Below are 25,051 nucleotides of genomic sequence, written 5' to 3' on the forward strand. Positions count from 1 at the left end.
ACTGCGCTAGAGACTCCCCTTACTGAAGCTCTCTTGAACGCGAATGCAAAACTTTCATGGGAAAGAGTATACACGTCACCTAAATAGAAGTTTAGTTTTTATAATTATAGTATTTTTGTAGGTATCCATTTACTCCCTATTCTTCTGGCTCCCCTTTTCAAGTCCAGGAGGTCAAAGACAGCGAATGTTGCAGGTCGGTGGTTGGCATCCATCAGTTTTTTTCAAAGTTTTGGGAACATTTTGGAAGGTGTGCCGCTGCATGAACAAGGAGACAGCGGTCTGAGAGTGTATCTGCGCTCTAGTGTGACTCTTGAGCCAATGCTATTGCTATGCAATAGATGTGACGACGGACCAAAGTGTCGCTCAGAAACGGTGCATCTCTGTGAAACACGATGAAAGGTAAGTGGTGCCGCTATGTATAAAAGTATGTCAGTCTCACTTACATTTAGAAAATTGGAGTAAAACTGCGCTCAAAGTCAGTCCAAACTAATAGGTATGTCAGTGGAATACTCTTTCCTTTCTCTCGAGACGTGAGTACAACTCCTACGTGTGTGACATCTGGATGCGATTAAACGCTCGTGGGGACAAGGTTGTGGAATTGTTTGCATTTTTAATGGGGAGTTCGAAGACAATTGAAAGAAGAAAAATCGAAAGAAACAAAGTTTACGGCGCATAATATCGTTTCGCAATCATTTTGATTTGCAATGTTTGTGTTGTCCAATAACATTTTTTTGTATTTTATAGGACTAATGTCAAATCTAAGTATCATCCTGAAACTTCATTCAGGCCTACCTTTATGTAGCGTTTGCATAACTAAAGTGGCTAGACTCATATTTCAGAAGCTTCCCTGTTTGGATACCTTTAGTTGTGTACTCGGAGAGACCAAAAACCGTTAGAGGTGAATACGAAGGGACGGGAAATATTGAGTCAGGATTATATAATTAAAAGAAAAGCTCCACTGTATCCACGAACCCCAATGCAAGTATTTTCGAAGATGCTGACACTGACATTTCCAAGTGAAGTTCGACTGTGGTACAACTGGTCTACAGAAAAATAGTCTAGCGTTATATGAGCATCAGACCTGATACCCTAAATCCACATAAGTGTACGATTTCCAAGCACATTTCTTTTACTTTCTCAAATCTTAGTTATAGTTCGTGCGTGATGTCACTGAGTACAAAACTCCACGTGTGGACCTTGAACAGTTAACGTTAACCCCAACGCGCAATGCATGAAGATGAGACGATACTGGAATTCGATTATTTCCATGTGGCATTCCAAGAAGGCTGTTTTCTTCTAGGAGTCTCTTGTTCATTCTTGGGGAGTTCACAGACGAATAACATTCGCTTTGCTTTGAAGAAAAATATTGTTGTGTTACACAAATGGAAAGAATGTTATCAATTTCAAAATAAAGGGGTACCCCGACAACAGAGTTTAGTTGTTGGTATCTTCTTCCATATGTTAGTGGATGTATGGGCTTTGCTGCCATCTAGTGGAAAATGACGTGATCGCTGTATATTTACATTTCTTACTCGGCAAACATGAATCTTAGAAGTCAATTATTAAAGGCACCCAGTGCAACTTTCGAGGCTTAAAAATAAACATTCAATTTCTAGTCTTTTATACACGTAGTAAGTTTCAATAACTCCATACCATTACATACCGACATTCAAGCAGCAAAGATGAGACGTCGTTGTGTGGTGACAACTGATAGAAAATCGATAACAACAACAATCGCCGCCATTTTCTTTATTTTTTGTAACCTACAATAAATAAAGCAGGCTTCCAGTCAATGGAAAAAGGGCTTCTCCCCACCGGCGATTGTTGTTGTTTACGATTTTCTATCAGTTCTCACCACACAACGACGTCTCATCTTTGCTCCTTGAATGTCGATATGTAATGGTATGGAGTTATTGAAACTTACTACGTGTAAAAAAGACTAGAAATTGAATCTTTATTTTTCATTGAATGTTTACATAAAGTTGCACTGGGTGCCTTTAAGACACCTTCAGGTGGTAGTCAGAATTATATTCATTCATATGTGATTGCTGGTTCAAGGAGATGTTGGTTTGTTACTTTTATCCTCATTAGGCAGTCTACACGAATAGTTGTATCCAGATTTATTTTTTTAGAATTGTGTGACATTTGTTGGCTTGTATATGACAGTACCTACAAAAATAAATGTTGTGACATGATTCTCATTAAGGTAAACGTTGCTATCTGTCTTCAGTTATTCGTTCATCTAAGAGAAAAATTCTAACCGCTTGTATCCCCCATGCTTCGAATTAACATTCTGTTCTATAAATATATGAGGTTGTAAATATTTGTCTGATGAAGCAATTTCTAATTTAAGAAAGAAAGACACCCATCATGTAATTCGTCACCCGGGGATGGGAGCTGAAAGAGGACTTCTAAAATGAGTTTCAGATGGAGAAGGACATCCAGTCAGCATTCCTCATTTTAATGACTCTCAAAAGACAGTGGAAATTTAGTCTAAGAGTGATTCTGATACCAAAAACATTTTGGAGTTTTGTTTTTAGCAGTTGGCGAAATTCTTCCCTTATATAAGTAGAATATATTATTTATAAATGTACTATTGGACCCTGTGACCTGTGAGGCTAAAGGCTGCGTAATGGGTCACCATGAAGGCTTCCTACTAGTATAGCAACACTCTTTGCATTGACCTCATATACATACAATATTGTGATATTTTCAAATGATAATGAGATCATAATGAATATCAGCTTACACTTACTGAAAGATGATTACAAATGATTGATGATTACAAACTTCTCTGGGATGATTACAAACTTCTCTGGGATGATCACAAACTTCTCTGGGTTGTGTAACTGCTTGATGGCTTGATGCTTAAGCAAAGTGGTAGCTGTGACAAAAAAAGACCGGGGAGTGGGCGCCTTGTTTAGGTTTTTTTGCTTAGGAAACTCTCAAACGTACCCATTCCTCTGAAAAGATCAAGATGGAAACACTACAGACTCCACAGAATAACAGGCAAATGGTGAGGAGAGAGGTCTGACTAATGCTAACATTCTGCCTTCATTCCTTGGCCTCAGATCCCAACAAGCTCCACAGAGCTCCTACAATTTCCATTTTCAGAGTATCACTGTTTGTTCTTGGTTGGGATGAACCATAGAGCTTGTCAAGTTGCTGGGACAGCGAGACCTCAGGTCGGTCACCGTTGGGGTCCTCTCTGGTCTCTGGTACCCCCTTGGTTTAGTGTTGGGGAGGGGGCTTGCATTGGCCTGGAACTTGAGAAACATGTGTGCTTTCTTTATTTTCTCTGGCCACGGACAATGACACATAAAACCTCCTTAAGTCACCCCTGTCCTTTCCCATGAGCGGAGCAAACCACATGAAAGGAGCCTATTGGCTGCCTGCAAGGCCCAGAGATGGAATCCTAAAAAGCAGGGAGACTTTCCTTTCCTGCAGAGGATGTGGTGATGCTGTGGTTTCGTTAACCTGCAGAGGGACAATGTCCACTCTGCTTAGTGTTATTTTGATCTTCAGAGCTGTTACAAGCGACCACATGTGCGAACAAAGAATTATGACCTCTGAATAATAACATCCTGTACCGTATATATCTTAATAGTTTCCAGACTGCTGCCACTAGCTCAGGACAATTTATGAAAACTTGCCTTGCCGATGAACAACTCCAAAAGAGATTGTAATATGACACTGTGGAGTTCTCTAGTTATTATGAATCTCTAGTCTCCAGTTCTCAAAATTCTCCTCAATACTGCAGCATTGCCTTCAGTTCAAAAAGTTATTGTATGTCTTATCTCACATGCACTTTTGGAGACAAAATTCCTACTTTCTGATAAAGTGTTTAACTTTCATTTGGAATTGGCATGACATGTTTGCAGTTTTCACTACTCTTGTATTTTTGGGGTATTTGTAAAAGTCCTTATATTTCCCAAAGGCCATTTACTATTAATGTGTCTAACATGCCTGTTACTGTCATCATTTTCACAGACGACTTTGCAGATGAGGAGGAAGTGCAGTCCTTTGGCTACAAGAGGTTTGGTGAGTAAACAACTCTGCAGGCTGCAAACACAAAAGCACTTCTGCAGTATTGTTGATGACAACATGTTGAACTTGTTAGGAGAAAAACAAAAGATTTATTATGTCAAAGGGGTAAAAGCAGGCTAAAAGTAACAAGAGGTCATGTCCTGGCCGCCATCGCAGCTGTTTAAAGGAGCACATGCTAACATCATCAGGGAGATGAGAGTGCGCCAAAGAAACGAGGAGAAAAGGATTTTGCTCTGACATTTTTCCTGCTTTGTTTTGAATTCACTTCTAACATTCTTCAGTGCAGGTTAAGAACACTGACAGATTTATCTGTTATGTGTGCATGCCTATAACTTGAATGTACATCAAAGGAGTGTGATGTGCTTCTTTTGCCAGAGATCTTAACACACACACTCAAGGGCCCCGGCTCCATTGATTTCACCTTTTAGCCCGGTCCCTCAACAAGAGTTGAAGCGCGGCAGTTTGCAGACTAACGTCTGAAAGAAGGCCTATCTCCTGACTGATCTCTCTAAGTCAGTGCTCTATCCTGCAGCGAGGAGAAGCTAATTGTTTGAGCTAATCCAGGTTCTGAACAAGATAGCATCTAACACATTTTAAAGAGTCTGATCCAGGGAGAAAAAACTTTATGGGTGCTAGCTTCAGTCAGTTAGCCTCCCTTTGTTTGAACTTCTGAAGCAAAAAAGCATCCAACCAACCTCCATTCAAAATGGTGTTTCCTCTGATGAAATAGAACGCTTTTCAAACTAAATGTAAATATCCATGATTTCTTCACAAAACAATATGAATTGGTCTGCTTTCCATGGTGCATAATAAAGGATCATAAAAAGTAGTGTGCCTTCCACTGACCCATTGTAGAGACGGGTCATAGGATGTTTCTGGCTCAGCTCAGTGACATTACTTGTTCAAGTGTTTGGCTTTTAGTTTTGTGTTTCCCGGACCTTAGCCCCGTTTTATTTAAAGTGGCGGTGCTCCATTTGCTGACTTCCTAGGGCGGATTGTGTTAGCTTAGCAATGGCAATTTATGGTAATGCTAACTCATCACTCCTTTGGTCTGTATAATACCCCCATGATCCCCATGTATACGAGAGGAATGAGGCTTTCTTATGACTGATCTAAACAAAAGTTATGGTGGAGGGAAACTACAGTTGTCCGGGAAAATTTAAAAAGGGACCATAACAATGTTGTTTTGAGGTTTCTATAGACCAATCATTCGTTTGGGGTCGCTATGCCATTGTCATTGACATTCTTGGTCAGCGAACAACAATAGTGGCCATTTCTGTGCTTTTCTGTAATGTTTTTCTGTTCGACTGAGCCCTGAAACCACCAAACCAAAATCAACAGCTGAGTCAAAAAAGGAAAGCGACACATGGTTATGCTTAAGTCTTAACTCAGCTTATTACAATACATGTGTCTGTTCTGGCTCCATGTTTTTTTTTTCTTCTTCCCGTATGGCCTGTTGAAGTGCTCTGCTGAACAGGGTGCAGAGTCCCTAGGTGTGCAGCTCTCCTAGGACTGAATTCATACTGAAGCATTGTTGCGTGGGCAGCTTTATTTATTTATGTTTTGTTCTAGTTCATTATTTTTCTTAAAAGGCAGTCAGCGATTTGTGCTCATTCATGTCAACCCTGATCACAGTAAAGTCGGTGGAATGTTTATACGCTGGCACGAAGCACACCACCAGAGCACAGGTCAGCACTGAGAGCCTCTTCTCAAAATAAAGACCTGTCTTTATTATTAAGTCCGTCACCCAAGACATGGCAGCCGTTACCATAGCAGCAGTGTGCCTGGAAACATCTGTCATGCAAACACCTTCAAAATCCTGTCAGCTGTTGTGGTAAAAAATATATATACCTTACTCTTTGCTTGGACAGGACATAAGGCAGCACCTCATTCACATAACTGGCAATGCCCTCACACATGCTCACACACATGCTCTCCATGACAGAGGGCTATGAGCGATCGCGCCTCCCGGTACTTCGACCTAGCTGGCGCATCTGCTCTGCGATAGGTGGCCCCTGTTCCTTGGAGTGAGAATACCCCCATCTTGCAGGGGGCGAGCTGATCTGTTTCTCACGAAGTGAAGGTGCAGCCAGTGTGAGCTTATAAAGTGTGGTCTGGTTGCGAGGAGAAGGGAGGGCCTGGATCTCAGGAGAGGACAGATCTCATAGGCCCAGCTGAGTCAGCACCAAGGCCGCAGAGAGGAAGTGGTGAGGGCGAAGGGGCGTCTTCCCAAAAGGGTGGGTACCCTGCCAGTGGAAACAAGGTGTCCCATAGCAGCTCCTGAGCGCCTTCCCCCCCCTCACCATGCATGCTGTTGTGCAGGGGCTATGGGAACGTAGAGTGGAAAAATTCAAAACCCCGTCCTACTCATCGAAATAAAAAAATCTCCCGAAAACTCTGGACAGACTTGTCATTCTAGTCAGCCCTTTTAGTTTTTCCAGATTTCACAGTGTGCTCGGAGTTTGATGCCTCACCACTGCGCCTGGCGCTGACAGGACTAAGAAGCAAGTGGATTTTGTGGTTGGGGCGTTGGAACAGGGTGTACCCTCACAGGGTTCGGCTCCAGGGGGGCTTTGGGGGCAGGTTTGATTGGAACATGATTACAAACTGATTAGCAGATGAACGGTGTGTGTGTGGGTGGAAGGCTGGTGTTTGTGTTCATTGGGGGTTCTGTTCCAAGGCAGCATCTCAGAGGCACCTCTTGCACTGCTTTGCCATTTATTTCCAGTCTGCCAGGGGGTTGCCAGCAGGGTTAGGGTTAGTTATGTGCAGGGGACCTTCATTCTCCATGGTTGCCTGTTAGACAAACAGCAAGTGGTTTTAATTTGAGTTTATTACTGTAGGAGAATGTTTTCAGAAAGCTTGCTTATTGTACCCCCCCCTTCCCCCCAGGGCTTTACATGCACTTTTGTGCTCTATCGTTCTGATGAAATATTACATGCTTATGTTTTCAATATGGAGAGGAGACACAGGGAGATAGATTTAGCAAAAGTAAGAGGAAGGAGGGAGAGAGAGGGGGATGGAGGGAGAGAGAGAGAAAGAGATAGATAGAGGAGAAAGAGAACAGACAGCAGAGCGAGAGAGAGAGCAAGAGACACACAGAGAGAGAAGAAAAAAGAAAGGCAGACAGAAACAGACGGCAGAGAGCATGAACAGAACATTTCGTTTATCTCACCATGCCACCATGGTCCCTCAGGTTAAGCTCTCCCTCCATCTGAAGAGCTCTTTAGCCCTTATCTGGGCCATCTGTCTTAATGATCAGGAGAGTGGTACTGGAGGGTCTGCGAGAGGACAGGGTGTTCTTTATGAAGGCAGATCCAGGCCCGACCAGGGCACAAATCACAGCAGCAGCCCAGCAGGAGGTTCGCCCAGAGCAGACCATGAAGATTCCGGGGGAGAGTGTTGGAGGGGAATGGCCAGGGTCAGAGCCGGGTCAAGCCGGTGGAATTTGAGTCTTTAAAAGCCCTTTTGAGCCGATGAGGGGAGGCTCATGAAGAGAATGGGGGACAAATATTAGCCCCAACAAACAGATGTTTGGATCCCGGCTAGAGTTGGGGCTTCACGCTAATAGCCGAGGGGCTTTTTCGGAAGACCTGAAAGTATGCAGGCTGAAACGGTCCAGGCACAGGCGTTGCCGGCTGACGCTGACCCCTGTAACATCTGGTCACTTGACCAGCGTGAGCCGCTCTAAGGCCTCGTCACAGATACGGCCAGAGCGGGGATCAGTTACACGGGTAGGTGGTCGTAATGCATCAGGGGCGAACTTAAACGTCACTAAACATCTCACCTTAAGCTCACACTGGACGAGTATAAACACAGGCCATAAAGCGGCCCCCCCATCTGTAACCCAGTACGCCCCGTCGGGAATTGCGCTGGCCGCCACCGGCTTGCCCGAACCGTAGCAGCAGCAGCGCGGGTTAAGGCCGCGTTTCATTGACCGCTCCTCCACAGTGCATGCCGGGGCCCCCCCGAGGGGATGCTCTCACCCACAAACATCACCCCGTGTAACAAGGCGTCATGCGATAGGGTGTCTCGCTAGCATGATGGATGTCCCGAGCACCTCTCCTGCTCAGCGGGACTTGGCCCCCGTTCAAAAACAACACACATGTTAGTGATGGAGCCAGACCTGTTTTTTTTTTTTTTCAAGGGCCGTACCAATAAAAGGCTGCCCCAAAAGTGCTGCACTGTGTCTGATATATTAATGAAAGTCTTTTGGCACACGAGACGTCCAAAATCAACTCTCGGCTTCCTGTGCTGAAAAAAAACGGAGAAAGAGAAAGATGCGTAGATGTGTTTTTTTTCTTCCCCCGTGCGCGCTGCTCTGATTCAAAGCCCCTGCTGGCGATCGCATTTTCGGAGCTGGCCAGCACAGAGGCACCGGGGCCTTTGTTTCTGGCGCTGTGATTATTTTGGCTGTCAGTCAGGAGGCCTCACGGTATTTTTCTTGCTCGTGTTTTTTTTTTTTTTCTTCTATTGAAAGAGCAGTACATTAGTGGAGGTGCAAGAGTGCCGAGAATAATTAGACCACACTTATGGTTTGTTTGTTCAGCTTTTGGATGATCTACACGGTACGCATATCACCAGCGTTTCATTTCTCAGTCCGCTCGCATGCCTAGACGTACGGCAGACTGCAAACCTAACCCTGGTCATTGTCTTCATCACCTTCATGCGATATGCATTGTCACCCTGAGTTCAAATGCCTGGAAAACCCAATGGGAAAACGGGGAAAGAATAATCGGGCGTAAGTTGCAATCACTGTTTTAATGGAGTTGTGGACTTTTGCCCGAGTTCAACTCTGTCTTTATCTCTGCATCAGTGATGAAGCTGGCCGGGGGGGGGGGGGGGGAGTCAGCCTGTTGTGGCTGTGCTTGTAATGATTTATTAAACTGTCCCACTGTTTACATTAAGACCAAACTCCCTTTAGTAGTGTGGCTTCCCTATTTACATTCCAACGACAGTGTTCATCCAAAGCCAGATGAAATACTCCCCCCCCCCCCCCCCCCCCCCCCCCCGTCCTCCTTTTCTGTCCAGTCATCATTGGTGGTGTTTGTAAATTGAGAAGGACATGGGCACTAGGCTGGTAGATTAGCATGGTGAGCTGCCGCCAAGCCTTTGGTTTGGAGGCCTGTCTGTCTGTTTGAGAGAGAGAGAGAGAGAGAGAGAGAGAGAGTGGCCAAGCGCTGTGGTTTTATTGGCTGCGGGAGGTGATGATGCCTGTGAGTGCTCTCTGGTGGCTCTGGCTTTTGTCAGGGTGGGCCTCTTCCTCTCTCTCTCTCTCTCTCTGTCTGTCTTCCTCCTCCATCTTTCTCCCTCTCTCCTTTAAAGACAAGACCTCCAGCGAGATGGCTGTTGATTGCTGAGTCGGAACCCCAGTCTCTCTGCGGCGGTGGGCCACCCACCAGCTGAGGCACCGCTAGCCGCAGCAAAGCCCTCGCTCTCGCCTGCAGCAGCTGGACCAAACACTGCACCGGGCACCAGCCAGCAAAAAAGTGGCTCAAGGCCTCCAAAACAGAATTGGCGGTTTTTAGCTTTGGATGTCAACAATGTATTGTGGAACAAGAACATATGCACTTTTATTTTTTTGCAGGGCCTGTAAAAAGTTTTATATTCTGCAGCTGCTTTTGGGTGCTGTTGTTTGCAATGCTGTCTCAGTTTGTCTCAGTTTAGGAACAACATTCATTTGCAGTAATCCTATGCCACCACGGTGTTTGTACTCCTCAGTGTTTATATGCAGTCAGGGCTGCTGCAGCTCAGTCCTCCTCCTCCACCGCACCAAATCTGAGACAAATAAAACAAATTAAGTTTAGAACAGTGGCCATGGTAACCCAAACCCTGCCAGTGTTTTTTCCTGTGGCGTGTGTGTGTGTGTGTGTGTGTGTGTGTGGAGGGGGGTCATGAAAGTCTTTAAAATTAAAAATGACTCATAGTTAGCCGTTCCAGTGTTCTTACTGTAAGCGCCTTAACTCTTTTGTGTTCCTGGCGTGTGTGTGTGTGTGTGTGTGTGTGTGTGTGTGTGTAGGTGTGTGTGTGTGTGTGTGTGTGTGTGTGTGTTCCTGGCATCTGTGTCAGGCCAGGCCAAGCAGTGGGGTGTCAGACCAGATGTGGAAAACTGATCAGTTCATCCTGTGTGATGGAATGTCTGTTTTTCAAACGATGACTCAACAAAGTTATCAATGGCACATTCGTCCACTGACAGGGGAACATGACGTACACCTAACACTGAGCTCTCCGTGCCAGCCCATACAACAAAACACGCTCTTCTGTTGTTCTTTCTTGTGTCAGAAAACACAAGTGATTTAAACCAGGAGCGGTTGTGATCCCTTTCAGTTAGGTCATTAGAACCCTTGGTCCAGAATAAACTTTTCCCCCCAGACATGAAGAGAGAAGTGTAGCTTTCCTTTCTTCATAAGCTGTTCAGGCAGGACCGCCATAGTGAGATCTGGAAGGAGAACAGATGCGGGCGCTGACTGGTATTTGGTCCAGCTCAAGTAAGAAGTGCATCTCTGGACGAGGTCTTTAGTCGTCCCCAGTGGAACCTGTGTGATTGCACCAGCATGTGCACCCCTGGCCTGATCAGTTCACCAGTATGAGGTACCGTGGCTTAGAATATGTGTGTGTGTGTGTGTGTGTGTGTGTGTGTGTGTGTGTGTGTGTGTGTGTGTGTGTGTGTGTGTGTGTGTGTGTGTGTGTGTGGAGGGGGGGTGGGGGGTGGGCAGGCATGTGTTCCTGCTTTCCTGGAAATGACCTCATTCTATACATGCCAGCCCTGAAACACGCCGGGGAGGAGCCACTGCTGGCTCTCGATCCTACAGGCCAATAAAATGAGTTTATGGCCCCGCACGCTGTTGTTCGCAGCGCATGGAACGTGAACGGTGGTGGCACGCAGAGGATTTCTCACCGAGCGAACTCTCCCCCTTACCACGTCCTCCCCCAGCTCAGTAGGAATAAGAAAGCGGGCCCGGGGGAGCAGGCCGGGACACGGCACGGCGGCGCTGCCAAGCTGAGCGCTAGTGTTGCTAGCCGCTGATTTTCATTTCTGCTGTTAGAGCAATCCAGTACAGACGTGCTCCGGCGCCGTCACATCTTGCTGCTCTCACCACTCTCTCTCTCTCTCTCCCTCTCTCACGCTCTCTCTCTCTCTCTCTCTCTCAATCTCTCTCTCTCTCCCGGGCCAGTGAATGAATTGTCTCCAGCGATGATGGAAACGTTGTGAGGGGGGGGCGATGCAGAGTCTCCAGGGGCCCAGGCCTGGCTCCCGGACTGGTGCTAATAAGAGCCGGGAGTGCTCTGATCTCTGATCTCTTTCTCTCTCTCTCTCTCTCTCTCTCAGAGCCAGGGCCAAAAGAGATGACGAGATGCAGGGGTTACGTGCTTACTCAACACCACTGCTCCGCTGCAGTCTCCCAAACTCAGGCTGGGTTCAAACGTTTATCAAACGTCGGGCACTTGCAGCACATTCAAGCACATCAGTTCGTGCTCGTGCCTGGTAGTACTTGAGTATGACATAAGTGATAGATAACAGTGTCAAGTGATAGATAACAAGCGGCCATGTGTGTAGTGTGTGTGTGTGTGTGTGTTAAGAGGATGTGTGTGTGTGTGTGTGCTTGCAGGAACACTCGTGCACATGCATTTGTTTGTATGTGTAGGGATGCATGTGTGTGTAGATGCGTCTGCGTGTGTTTTTATGCATCCCGCTGTCAAGCCCAACTGCGCACCTCTGACTCTGACTGTTGATGCAGGTGCTTGCGGAGCAGCTTTTAGCGACTGCGTTGTTTTGGAGCGTGCTGTGAACATTGTGTTCTGTGTGAAATGGGGAATGTGCTGTTATGGGCCTGGGGGTTTTGTTTGGGATTAAGTTCGGAATGTTGATTGTGTAATTGGTGGAGTGTGTTTATTAGTGATCATCATCAACAGCTCCATGGGAGACCTGCTCCACTAAAACTGTTTGTGTATATTGGGTGGAAGTGTGTAAGCAAGCAAGTAAGTAAGTAAGTAAGTAAGTAAGCACATTAGATGATGTGCAAACCAATGCAGTGCAGTGTAATACAGTTATTGTGTATCTTAGCAATGTCTTTACCTTGTCTAGCCCCTAGTCAGAGTGACATGTTTGTGCAACGTTGTGTATGGCTTCCCTTCTGCTGTCATAGCAACATAGAAAAGTGCCCGATAGTAGCTGCTTGTTGCCTGCCAATCTGCCTCATCTCAGTTCTCTCTCTCTCTCTCTCTCTCTCTCTCTCTCTCTCTCTCTCTCTCTCTCTCTCTCTCTCTCTCTTGCTCTCTCTCTCCAGATTTAGACAAATGATCCATTTGGCGTTTTCTGTCTTAAGATAACACAGGACAGATGGAAGCCTCAGACGCAGCCATCCCCACTGCAGCTCGTCATATGTGGCCTCTCTGTCTGTCCAAACGGTTATATCTGACACCAAGAGTCTTACTGGGCCCTCGCTCACTTTTGAACAGTCATCAAGCCTGAATACTTGACATTGAATGCATTTATCCCACTCCAAATCAACAAAGGCACTTTTTTTTACTGTTATTGTGCTATTGTGGTTTCTCTGAGGATTGCCTGTCATGAACCCAAGAACTGTTAGCAGTCTGATTCATATAGAATGCATTTTCGTTTTTTTTTTTTTCTTTCTTTCTTTTTTTTCTCTCTCGGCGCATGGCCTCCTCCATCACATCATGAAACAATTGGAGCCTAAAACAGGCCACACGTGGGCCAGTAACTGTGCCAGGGATCCTGCTAGGGGCTTACTGCCTGTTGCTAAACTCACGAGAGGCGGCTTTTATTTTCCCCATCCGACTGATGAGTCATGAGTGTGTGTGTGTGTGTGTGTGTGTGTGTGTGTGTGTGTGTGTGTGTGTGTGTGTGTGTGTGTGTGTGTGTGTGTGTGTGTGTGTGTGTGTGTGTGTGTGTGTCACCAGGAATAGTTGCAGGCTATGAGTGAGTGATGTGTGCAACGGAGCTCTGCCACGGCCCCACATCGGGTTTGTTAGAATTAATATGAAAAGTTGTTTGGCGTGAAGCTGAAATGTTAAAAACAAAGAGCCATAGTTTCTAGGCATGAAAGCCTGTAACATATGTGTTTGTGACAAAAAGCATTGAGACTGCTCCTTGGGAGAGTTCAGTTCTTAGACAACAGGAACAGAAGTTTGAGATGTTTTGGTTAGTCACTGATCCTCATCTTATGCTACTCACAGTGCTATTCTGAAGTGGTGTCGACCACACTTGCTAAGTCATTGTGCATTTCTCATATCTCTCCATGTTACCACAACTATTTAGCTGACTCAGTTTGTGAAATAGCTTAGGGGCCTGCATGAGAGTTGATGCACAGCATGCAGACACAGGGCTCCAATAAAGCGTCTCCTGACTAGACACAGAGGTCACACGCGTTATTAGTACCCCAAGCAACAGCGACCCCCCCCACTACCCCCCCTCTCCACAATCTCTGTTTTTTCTGCATGCTGAGGAAGTCAATTCTACAAAGGCCCCATTAGCCAAAGCATTCCCCCTGCATCCAAATTGTAAAACGAGCTGACATTTTAGATGTTTGCTCTTGCATGCCTGGCATATAGGGTGATGTATCAAATGTTCTCGTACACCCTTTGATTCCCCCCCTAAGCCCCCCCCCCCCCCCCCCCCCTTTAATAACTACCAGATGGGCCAGGGATCGTGCCTAGTTAAAGTGTCATAAACCTGTAAGCATGTGAAAAAAAATGTTAGCCTTGCATGCTGTTTGTGCTCAGCAGTATTGCAGACAAGGGCTTTAGGAACATTGTAACGTGGTAGTCTGCCTCTGCGGCATGTCCACCACTTTGAGAGTGTTTACTTGTTAACATTCCTTGGAGACATTGTTAATGGACGGGTGTGATTGGGCCCATAAGGGTGAACTCTGTGAGGGGAGGCTGGATGGGTATGTCTGTGCTGCGCCGCGTTATTCATAAAATAACAATTTAGTTTCCATGAAGCACTCAAGGGTTTCATCTATCCGTGGCTGATGTTGAGGTGCGACTGAATGAATGTTTTGGCAGTGTACGTGCCCTGTTTAATTTCACTCCACTGAGTGAGCTCCCTGGGTAGAAGGTTAGTGTTTCTGTTCAACATGAGAGGGCGAAGAGGTCCTGTTGTTACTAAGCAACCCAGCTCATGAAAGACCCCGTCTGCTGATTTGTGCTGATACTGTGTCTCTAAACTCTGTTGGACTGTCCTGATTAATATCTTTGGGTCTCAGATGCCAGAGAGGCCGTCTCATTTTCATCTCATTTATCTTCCACCACTGTTCAGACGTACCAGTTATTTACCTTTGCAACAGACTTTGTCAAATTATCCTTCAAATCATCTCGTTACTCTTCACTGATTGTAAAGTGGAAATGTATGTTTAAGTTTCTCCCTAAACTGTGTTTAATTAAACCCATTGCACTTTGCATTTTCCCACTGAACTGCAGATTCTTCTGTTAAGGGTTTTTATTTTAGCAAGACGTCATATTGTAGTTGTAGCTGCTGATATCATTAAAACTTTTACAGGGCAAATCTGAGGTGGCCAGAGATCTGTAACTGATTTACATAAAGTTATAAACAGTGGCATTTGGAGCTTTTCGTTAGTCTGTGGCCGTGTGTCTGTTGTTGTCTGTGGCCGTGTGTCTGTTGTTGTCTGTGGCCGTGTGTCTGTTGTTGTCTGTGGCTGTGTGTCTGTTGTTGTCTGTGGCTGTGTGTCTGTATGTTCAGCCTGTCAGATTTGAGGACTGCATTACACAACCCACTGGGTTCAGATACACTCTCTAGAAGTCATGGAGACTTTTGTACTTACAAAAACTGTCCTTTTTGTTGCCATGGAAATTTCCACCACCAGCAGTTTGTACAACTGGGTAGGCGAGTGAGGGTCTTATTCCAGGTACACGAAAGAGAAGAAGACGAAAGAAAAAGCCCAGAGGAGAGGAGAAGTACAGGAATTTTCTTTGACCGACTTCCTGAGCTCCAAATGAAACACAGCTGTTTTACAGGCATCGGTGTTGGCCTCTGCTGAGCTGTACTCCCCCTGCCTGTGTGTGTGTGTGTGTGTGTGTGTGTGTGTGTGTGTGTGTGTGTGTATCTGGTGTGTGTGTGTGTGTGTGTGTTTGTGTATGTGTCTGGTGTGTGTGTGTGTGTGTGAGCTGTACTCCCCCTGCCTGTCTGTGTGTGGATGTGTGTGTGTGTGTGTGTGTGGGTCTGGTGTATGTGTGTGTGTGTGTGTGTGTGTGTGTGTGTGTGTGTGTGTGTGTGAGCTGTACTCCCCCTGCCTGTTCACCCACTCACCCATCCCTACTCCCCTCCTCCCACGAGTCGTGCAGATCTCTCTCTCTTTCTCTCCCTCTCCCTCCCTACCTCATCTTAAAATATAACCCCCATGTCAGGCAATGTTGAAAGATTTCGAAACAATACAATTTCCCTGTTGCACATACCAGCCACCTACTCACCCCCACAAATACACCAAACACCAACACAAATCATTAGCACTGTCTTAACCACAAGCAGATACTTTCCTCCAAATCCCTGTATTATCAGATTCCAAACACTTCTTCTTGCTCTCTCTCTCTCTCTCTCTCTCTCTCTCTCTCTCTCTCTCTCTCTCTCTCTCTCTCTGTCAGTTCTGTTTTTATTTTTGTGTAGTCATGCGACAGTGAGTCAGAGTTGTGTTTCACCATACCTCAGTCCCTTGGAGGCTCCGAGCCTGTTTATTTACTCACTGGGAACTTCCTGGCCTAAACCCAGCCACTGCAAGCTGGTTGACCGGGACAGCCTGGCCACATTCTATACTCTACGTTGTTGAACGCCATGCCTCATTGTGAAAGGTCGAGGTACAACCATCCACGTCAGAAACCCAGATGCTGCTCTCTATGCAGACTTTGTTTAATGTGCGAAGGCCATGAAATATGTGTGTGTGTGTGTGTGTGTGTGGGGGGGTATGTCAGTTAGTTTATTTGCCGTATTGTTAAACATGGGGTGTGAGATTTCTTTGCGTTTTCTTACCTGTATGAAGGCTGACGAATGAACCATGAGGTTCAGTCAGTCGTATAGAACACACATCACACGCAGAGATGTGGTTTAAGTATTCGCATGTAGAAGATTTTTTTCCCCCTCTTTTTTTTCTGAGGGGGAAGTTCCACTTAAATATCTTTCATTTCCTGGAATTCTGGGTACATGTAAAGACAGCCCCTTTCTTCGCTAAATGGATTTGGATCTCAGCAGCCAAGAAAACCTATGTTGCTGTTGTGCGCCATTGCAGCAGACAGCTGGCTGATGAATCTCAACCATGATGATGAGGGAGAATGTGCAGCAGGGAACATACATTTGCAACTTACTGATGAGTTAAATTATCACATTAAACCCACAAACTTGAGACTTTGAAAAAAAGAAAGTAAGAAACGTATGTGCATCTACTGAAACGGAGGAAAACGATTACATCAACATGAACATTCTCTGATAATGAAACCAAAACGGTTGATTTTAATGTTTAGTGATTAGAAGCCTCTCCCCTCTTTCTCTCTCTCTCTCTCTCTCTCTCTCTCTCTCTCTTTAAGCTAGTTAAAAGCACACTGAACTCATCATGTACAAAACTGTACTGTGGCTTGAAGGCCACTGCTGCTTGTTTATGTCCTGTGTGTTTGGTCGTAACAGACATATAGATTAGCACCCCCCCCCTATTTTGGGAGAGGGGGGGGGGGGGCTCAAGTAGGTAAGCCCCCCCCCCCCCCACATAGCTGCTGAAACAGGGCTGCTTACTGCCCACCGCCAAGGGTCCAAATGTTCCACATCCGGGGCCCTTTAAGGCGACTTGACCACAGTGTTTACACAGATGTTTGGGTCCGAGAAGGGGCTCCCCTTATGACCTGTCCCCTCAACCCCCGCCCCCCCCCATTCCCCTCAGCCCCCCAAAAAAAACCCACCCCCCATCTCTCCTGTGGCTTTCATTTGCGCCATGCTGGGTGCCATGCCTGCCGTAGCGGCCATCTGGTGATGAAGTCCATGCTGCCTGATTAAGTTAGGTACGAGGAAGTCATGTGAGGATGTGGTCCCAGCTGTGGAATGTCTGGCTCTCGTTCGGAGAGATAGCGGGGTCTGGCCGCGTTTATTTACCAAACCTTAGCCGAATTACCCACCGAGCCACGGGGGTACGTCTTTGCTCACTGCTGGATGGGGTCTCATTGGATTCAGCTGAAAGACATTTTAGTCCTAACCCGGAACAAAATGTCAGCACCCGGGACTGTGGCAAGTTTTTCCCTAACAAAACAGATTTTTCCATGCTCTCAACCTTTTTAAAAATAAACATTGCAGTGGTTTTTTTCCTATTGTGCATCACAGTCTTCACCCAAATCAAGACCCTAACCGCATTTTGAGTGTAGCATAAGAATAGTACAGAACGGGCTGAGGTCAGCTAGGTGCACTGCAGTAATGCACATTAAATGACTCTGCCATCCCCATAGAGATTCCTTCACTGTATACTCCTGACTAAGCAAAACAAGTGAAGGGCCCCTTTACTGGAACCATTACACTATTTCACAAGGGGAAAGGCAATGCTACTCAAAGTGACCTCCCCTTAGTTTAGTGTCAACCCAGTTGCAAAGTTGTGTTGCCATCTCTTGTTCTCTGCATTATCAGCGCGTTGTTTTGACTAACGAGGTGAGTGATATGTGCATGGAAATCAACGTAGGATACTAACGACAAGACACTGTCCCTGAATGCGTTTGCTTGTGTGTTTGTTTTGTTGTAGGGATCCAGGAGGGAACTGAATGCACTAAATGTAAGAATGACTGGGCCTTGAGGGTGGCCATTGCTCTGCTATACGTGCTGTGCGCGCTCCTGACCATCGCCGTAGCAGTGCTAGGATACAAAGGTAAGGAAAGATAACCAAACCTTTCTATTTATTTTTGTATGGTGTATTTTCCTTTCACACACCCTTGCTACATGAATCTCAATGAATCTCTTCTCTGGACTTCAAAGAGTAAAAAAAAATAAAAAATCAACAATAAGGAGAATGTAAACAAGAGACCGTGGCAGAAATGTTCCAGTTGATTCATGAAATGTTATGTTTTGATAGCAGAAGGAGAATTTTTGCTGTATGTTTATCCTTAAGCCAGCTGATACGTATCACAGATGAACTGTAGCTTGTCAGCACAAGTGCTTTCTTAATGTCGGATGTCCACCCACTCATTTCTGTGTGTGTTTGAGCCAGGACAGCCCACACTCTTACTACAGAGACAGGAAATATGTAATAACAATATCTCTATAGCAACCACAATAGGTTGTATTTGGACATGCACTATTATGAGCACATGTAGTATACACATGCACTATAACGAGCACATGAACTATACACATGCACTATAATGAGTACATGAACTATATACAACTATACGCACTATAATGACAACTTGTAGATTATATCTGTAAAGTAATCGCATACGCATATGGGTTGATTCATTGTGTGCTTGGAAGGGGAAAAAGAATAGTAACTGAGTCAGAAGTGCTTCCAAAACACATTTAGACTGGGGGTGATAATCAGGTGGGAAGTCCACCACACTCACACACTATTCACGATGTGAAGTATCACTTAACATTCCGACCCAGATCTCCTTCTGTCTCTCGATCCATATGCTTTTGCGTCGGGATGAACAGAACTGGGCTCAGAGTAAAGCTTCACCGTCCACATCATGTCCTTGATTTAAATCCAACACACATGTTTCCAGTGCTCGCTGAAGGCCCTAATTTCTACCAGATGACCCCGTCAAACAGTATCTGTGAGCTTTGCATGGCAAACCCGCTGAAGTGCGGATTTTATGCCTTGGCAGCAATTTGTTGTCCCTAGGAACCACAGGTTGACTGACAAATGGGGCATCTATCCAAGTCGTTTTGAGTAATCTGTTTTTTTTAAATTCAATCCGATGGTTGGCATGTGCCCTCGTTCTTTCTGACTGTGAGCTGAGATTCTTCAGATGATCACCCTTGATATCCTCTGCTTTAGAGGAACTATAGAGAGCACACTTACCTCAGAGTTCCACATTTGAATGTGCTATTAGGACTATAAGTGTCATGACTAACCATCACTATGGCTTATGAATTAAATTAAAACATTACGGAGCACTGAAATAATACACAAGGTGGTTAGACGTGCTTGCTAATGGGTTGTGATCGCAATCGTGTTACGATAAGTTGAGTTGAGGATAACTGTTATGGATCTGGTTGGTCTCTAAGTCAACTTCAAAATAGCACTTACATCTTATTATACAACGGTGTAATACTGAGAGACAGAGAGAGCGAGAGAGAGAGAGAGAGAGAGAGAGAGAGAGAGAAAGAGTCTGGGGGAGGTGGCCTCCCACTGTCTATTCCTTGGGGGGAGGCTGAGCATCCAGTCTTTGAAACTGACCTCAGTGTTATGTTTCTTCTCAGAGCATGTTATTGATTTGTGTTTGGTTACACAAGTCTTGTCCACTCGGAGCCATGCTTGGATGCGTGAAAGCTTTGTCTGTCTTTGCCAAACATATCAGAACACTCAATTAAATACAAAAATGAATGGAGAAAGACGAATATAGATGAGAGAATAAATCAGGTCGTTTAACATTGATTCAGGCTCAGTGCTGTGCCATATAAAGCATGATTGTGCTTAAGAGACTACATCAAGCTACAGAAGGTGGTTCAGGTTTAGTAGGACACCTGAAACATGCAGTACCTATTTTTAGTCTTTGGGTCTTCATGTTAATAGAACCCAGTGCACTGATGTGCTAATCTTAAAACCAAAATAAGACATTCCACCGTTCTAGCACCCTCTAGTGTTTATGCTGTGGTGCAATACCTTTTGATCAGTTACTGCCGTACAAAAACATTTGTGTAGCTGCATAGTGTCAGAGTTTCTTGAATCTTTCCCTAAATGTTACAGCTGCAATCCATAAATAACAGAGCTGCTATCAGCAAAATGGCCCTGTGATCTGAAGGAACATTCCATCCTGTGGATTGCTTTGAGGTATGACTTCCATGTTGGCAGAAACATGCATATAAAGCAGCTTTGGTGCCAGCAAGACTAGCGGGAATCACCAGTGTGGGCTCAGCAGACACTCAGACAGTCACAGACCCCTCCGGACCCACTCTGCATTCCAAAGGAAATTAAGTGTTGTCTATTTCCTGTGTGTGTGTGTGTGTGTGTGTGTGTGTGTGTGTGTGTGTGTGTGTGTGTGTGTGTGTGTGTGTGTGTGTGTCAGAGGTGTGTGCAAAAGGAGGTCATGACAGACCTCTCCAACATAGTGTGCACATTATCCAAAAATCCTTTTCATTTTGTCAAGAGTGCTTCTTCCTATTTTGTTCTCCAACGATTTTTGACTAAAATGATGATCCCTGTCCTCCCCAGTGGTGGAAAAGATGGACAATGTCTCAGAAGGCATGGAGAATTATGGAGGGAAGATTGTTACTGTGGAGACACATCTGAAGAAGCTGGGTGAGCATTATCTAACCGTCTACATAACACGTGGTTTAAAAAAAAAAAAAAAAAAAAGAATTAAAGCGTTTTTCAATCAAATGATTTTTTTTATTTATTTATTTACTCCCATTCAGATGACCAAACAGGTGAGAAATCTGAAAATGCCACTAGTGAACTTATGTCCTTTAAGTCGGACATTCAGATGTTGCAGCGGCAGCTGAATGACATTGCCCTTAGGGCGACTAGTAACCAGGCAGCTCTGGATGAACTACGGGAAGTGGGCGAGGACATGCATAGTGGCCACATCACCCTGCGGGGTCTGCTGGACAGCAACGCCAACACCATCCGCACCGTGAATAGCACGCTGACTATGTACAGCACCCTGATCAACGGGCTGAAGGCAGACACAGAGCGTCTGCACACGGGTTTGCAGGTCCAGATCACGGAGCAGAGCAGATCCACGGTCAGCATCAACGCCCTCAACCTCACGCAGGCCCAGCAGAGGAACCAGATGGGCCTCCTGCAGAGGTCGGTGGAGGACACCAGTCAGGCCGTGCAGAAGCTGAAGAACGACTACCAGGGTCTGCAGCAGACGGCCCGCCAGACCAAAGCCGACGCCGACTGGCTGAGGGAGAAGGTGCAGAACCTCCAAGCTCTCGCTGCCAACAACTCGGCTCTCACCCGATCCAACAGCGAGACTCTGGACGACATGGGCTCTCAGCTTAACAGCTTGACAGAGCAGGTTCAGAACGCCTCGACTGTAACCGAGGCTCACGATCAGAGCTTACGCGAGCTCATGGATCGCCAGCGAGACCATGGCAACGCCATCTCGGCCAAGTTTGATGGGCTGGAAGCTCGCCTGGACAGTCACGAGAGCGACATGGACCGCGTGACCGGGAACGTGAGCTTCACCACACAGCTGCTCGGAGCCATCAGCACTGACCTGAATGGCCTGCGATCCTGCACCGAGGCAGTGACCCGCCACTCGGAGCTGTTGGCGGGGCTGAACAGCAGCGTGGCTGAGGCCCGAGCCGACGGGTCTGAGCTCCGAACCCGGCAGGACGAGCTGACAGGCAGGCTGGACAAGGAAGTGAGCAGCCTCTCCTTAGTCATGGAGGAGATGAAGATGGTCGACAGCAAGCACACGCAGCTCATCACCAACTTCACCATTCTTCAAGGTGAGGAACAACTGGCTTGTCAAGAGTATCTTAAAAGTATAATGTAGTATCCAGTGAGCGTACACACGTCTACTTCCATAGTGTATCACCAGGATCAAACATACACATTTGTTTGTTTCAGGCCCACCTGGACCAAGAGGCCCTCGGGGTGATAAGGGACCCACGGGCCCAGCAGGAAAGCAGGGAGTGAAAGGTGACCTTGGCGGCCAGGGAATGACAGGATCACCTGGAGTAAAAGGAGAAAGAGGACCCCCTGGAGTGCCAGGTGTACCAGGACTTAAAGGGTCAGCTGGATCCAGGGGAGGGCCTGGAGCCAAGGGTTCCAGAGGGTCAGGAGGCCGTGCTGGACCACCCGGTGAGAAGGGAGAGCCGGGCGCATCTGGTCTGCCAGGGAGAGACGGACAGCCAGGCCCCCAGGGGCCCCAAGGGCCACAGGGACTCCGAGGACCAGCCGGGGCTGAAGGTGCAGAAGGTCCACGTGGGCCAGTAGGCCCCATTGGCCCGCCTGGACCACCTGGGCTACCAGGGTTACCTGGGCAGATTATACCAGCTCCGGTAGGACCGCAGCAAGTCAAGGCACCAGAACCCACAGAGGTCCCGGGTAAGAGTAGAAATAGGATTGCTGATGAATAAGTAGTTCTTCATTAGAACAATGTGCATGGTGGCAGGTGCACTCCACACAAAATTGTGGTTTTGGGTATTTTAGTGCTATTTATAGTACTTATTTACATATTGATTTCAGTCTCACGTTGATGAAGGTAATTCTACCTCAAGGGTTTAGTATTTACAATTCTGTCGAAGACTGAAACTGCCTTTGTCGTGAAAGTTGCTTAGCTGCAACTAAATAGAGTAAGAACATTTGGACGTCAAACACCAGGAATGTGTTTTGTAATTTTAATAAGTAAATTTAATTTAATGAAAGGGTAGCTATTTATAAAACATTTGCTTGACTTCCTTCATGCTATTTTCCTCCTGAATATAGGAAATTGACATCAGAAAAACGATCTATTTTTACCAGGTTGCCCACTGCAATGGAGGAACTTCAGAGACAAATGCTACTATGTCTCATCAGGAGCAGAGAGACTGAATTTTGATGAAACTAAAGAACATTGCACTAACAATACAGCTTCCATGCTCATTATTAATGACAATGCTGAGCAGGTACAGCAAAATTAAATCTCAAATGCATGAATTTGTGATTTGAAAATGATTTATTGTAGAATGCCAAGTACCAATAAGATCACTCTTAATAGACTTAAAGAGGTCATTGCGCACTAAAGAGACACATTGTCCCACGGAAGTTCTTTCAATCATTCACATCTTATCTGCTTTCACACACAACTGTAACATCAGTGATACTTTCTTTTTAGCAATGGATACGAAAGCAGATTGTAGGGAAAGGCTACTTTTGGCTTGGGCTGACCGACAGTGAAGAAGAAAATGTCTGGAGATGGGTCGACGGGAGCCTGCCAACTGTGACGTGAGTTATCATTATTGTTATTTGATTTGTGTATCCCATCCACTCCATGATAGAGAGGTAGCCATTCACAGACAGTTAAGCAGTGAAAGCAAGTCGTTTCATATTGCTGTACTGGATTGTTATTATTACCTTGAATTTGGGAGCATGATGATAAAGGCGTGGATTCAGTTGATCCATGGGCTGCCATGTGGCAATGGCATTATCTATACCTGTCTGCAATGCTATCATGTCTGTTGAATCCTATGTGGCAATGGCATTATCTGTACCTGTCTGGTTTGCTATCCTGTCTGTTGAATCCTATGTGGCAATGGCAAGATTTGTACCTGTCTGCATTGCTATCCTGTCTGTTGAATCCTATGTGGCAATGGCATTATCTATACCTGTCTGCATTGCTATCCTGTCTGTTGAATCCTATGTGGCAATGGCAAGATTTGTACCTGTCTGCTTTGCTATCATGTCTGTTGAATCCTATGTGGCAATGGCAAGATTTGTACCTGTCTGCATTGCTATCCTGTCTGTTGAATCCTATGTGACAATGGCAAGATGTGTACCTGTCTGCATTCCTATTATGTCTGTTGAATCCTATCTCCAGAAAATGGAAACTAGGCCAGCCTGACAACTGGAGCCATGGGCATGAGGAAGGGGAGGACTGTGCCGGGCTGATCCATGAAGGCAATTGGAACGATTTCTTCTGCACTGACCGGATTGGTTTCGTCTGTGAAAAGGACATTGAGAGTAGGTTATGATGGGAATCATCAAATCAGTCACCCTATTTAATATGCCATGGATAACATTGTTAAATCCTGTTCTCAAGTAACAAACACAAATGCATGAAGTGCTGTGCATTCTTTTTCTTCTTCTATAATATTAGTTACATAATTTGTTGCTTAGTTATTTGCATAAATTGACTTTTTTAATTGTAATTTACTTTCCACAGCACCAGTTCCAGTTTTATAGCATCCATTCCAGAGTAAGGATGACATGGGATGTGGCAATTACAGAGACTGAGTTCCCAAGATGTCTCTCATCGCTTTCCTTACAGAGCTAGTGCCAGTGTTACTGTGCCAAAAGACACTTTTAACCTGACAGACAGGATTGTGAGCACCTCAACAAAACTCCTATATTTTTATATGTGCAGACAAAATGTATCAAGCTGCCTGTCACTAGGTACACTGACAACTGGTCATGTAAAATGTTCAATTCATTTAAAAAAGATTTTTAAAGTGAAAAAGCTTAAATGTACTGTAATCATATGAGTGTAAATACTTTACAAACATACAGTCTATCCTATTTCATAGGTAAAATCATATATTAAATAAGGTCATATTTAGCAATCATGTTTCACATTCCTGTGCAATAATGAGGCTTTGCAGTGTATTTAATTACATACATTAAGCTAAGCAATTGATAAGCTATACATAAGCTACACATCACCCTCATGATTTAAACAATATAAATGTGATCTAATCAAAGTGAACAGAATTGCTGTTATAAAAATACATTTTTGATTCTTTGGAATTCAAGATGACCTATATATATAGTGGCCAAAGTATAAAATAACCATACGTCCTGACACATATACCTATAGGCCTGTATGTCACCATACTGAAATGTTGTTTGTTTAACCTTAAATATAGTTGTCATTTCCTCAATATTTTTCTATGTCTCTGATTTACAGTATTTTGGTTTATGTAGCTATAATTACCCTTAGATAAGATGGTATAATTGACCTTTTCAAACCCTTACATAATGTTGGCCTCAGGTACATGTATGTGTGCTTTAGAGATGTCCTTTTGTCAGCAGTTAATCAGGTGCAGATGGATAATTCTACATCCTCAGTTTATAAATAAAATGAAAAATGTAATTTGTGTTGGTATTTGTATTCTTTTACATTAACTACC

At 45.2% G+C, this 25,051-nt stretch overlaps 1 protein-coding gene across 1 annotated transcript; it reads left to right on the forward strand.

Annotated features, from left to right (window-relative positions):
• Nucleotides 1-25,014, forward strand: colec12 (collectin sub-family member 12). Its single transcript, XM_080859652.1, has 10 exons — nt 1-399; nt 3,991-4,041; nt 17,796-17,918; nt 20,424-20,510; nt 20,627-21,670; nt 21,792-22,271; nt 22,689-22,831; nt 23,041-23,150; nt 23,743-23,885; nt 24,088-25,014. Exons 1-10 carry the CDS (start codon nt 393-395, stop codon nt 24,105-24,107), a joined length of 2,208 nt encoding a protein of 735 aa, XP_080715778.1. The 5' UTR covers nt 1-392; the 3' UTR covers nt 24,108-25,014.
• The last annotated feature ends 37 nt before the right edge of the window (nt 25,015-25,051 follow it).

This window comes from Sprattus sprattus, assembly GCF_963457725.1.
Source record: "Sprattus sprattus genome assembly, chromosome: 20".
Taxonomy (NCBI): domain Eukaryota; kingdom Metazoa; phylum Chordata; class Actinopteri; order Clupeiformes; family Clupeidae; genus Sprattus; species Sprattus sprattus.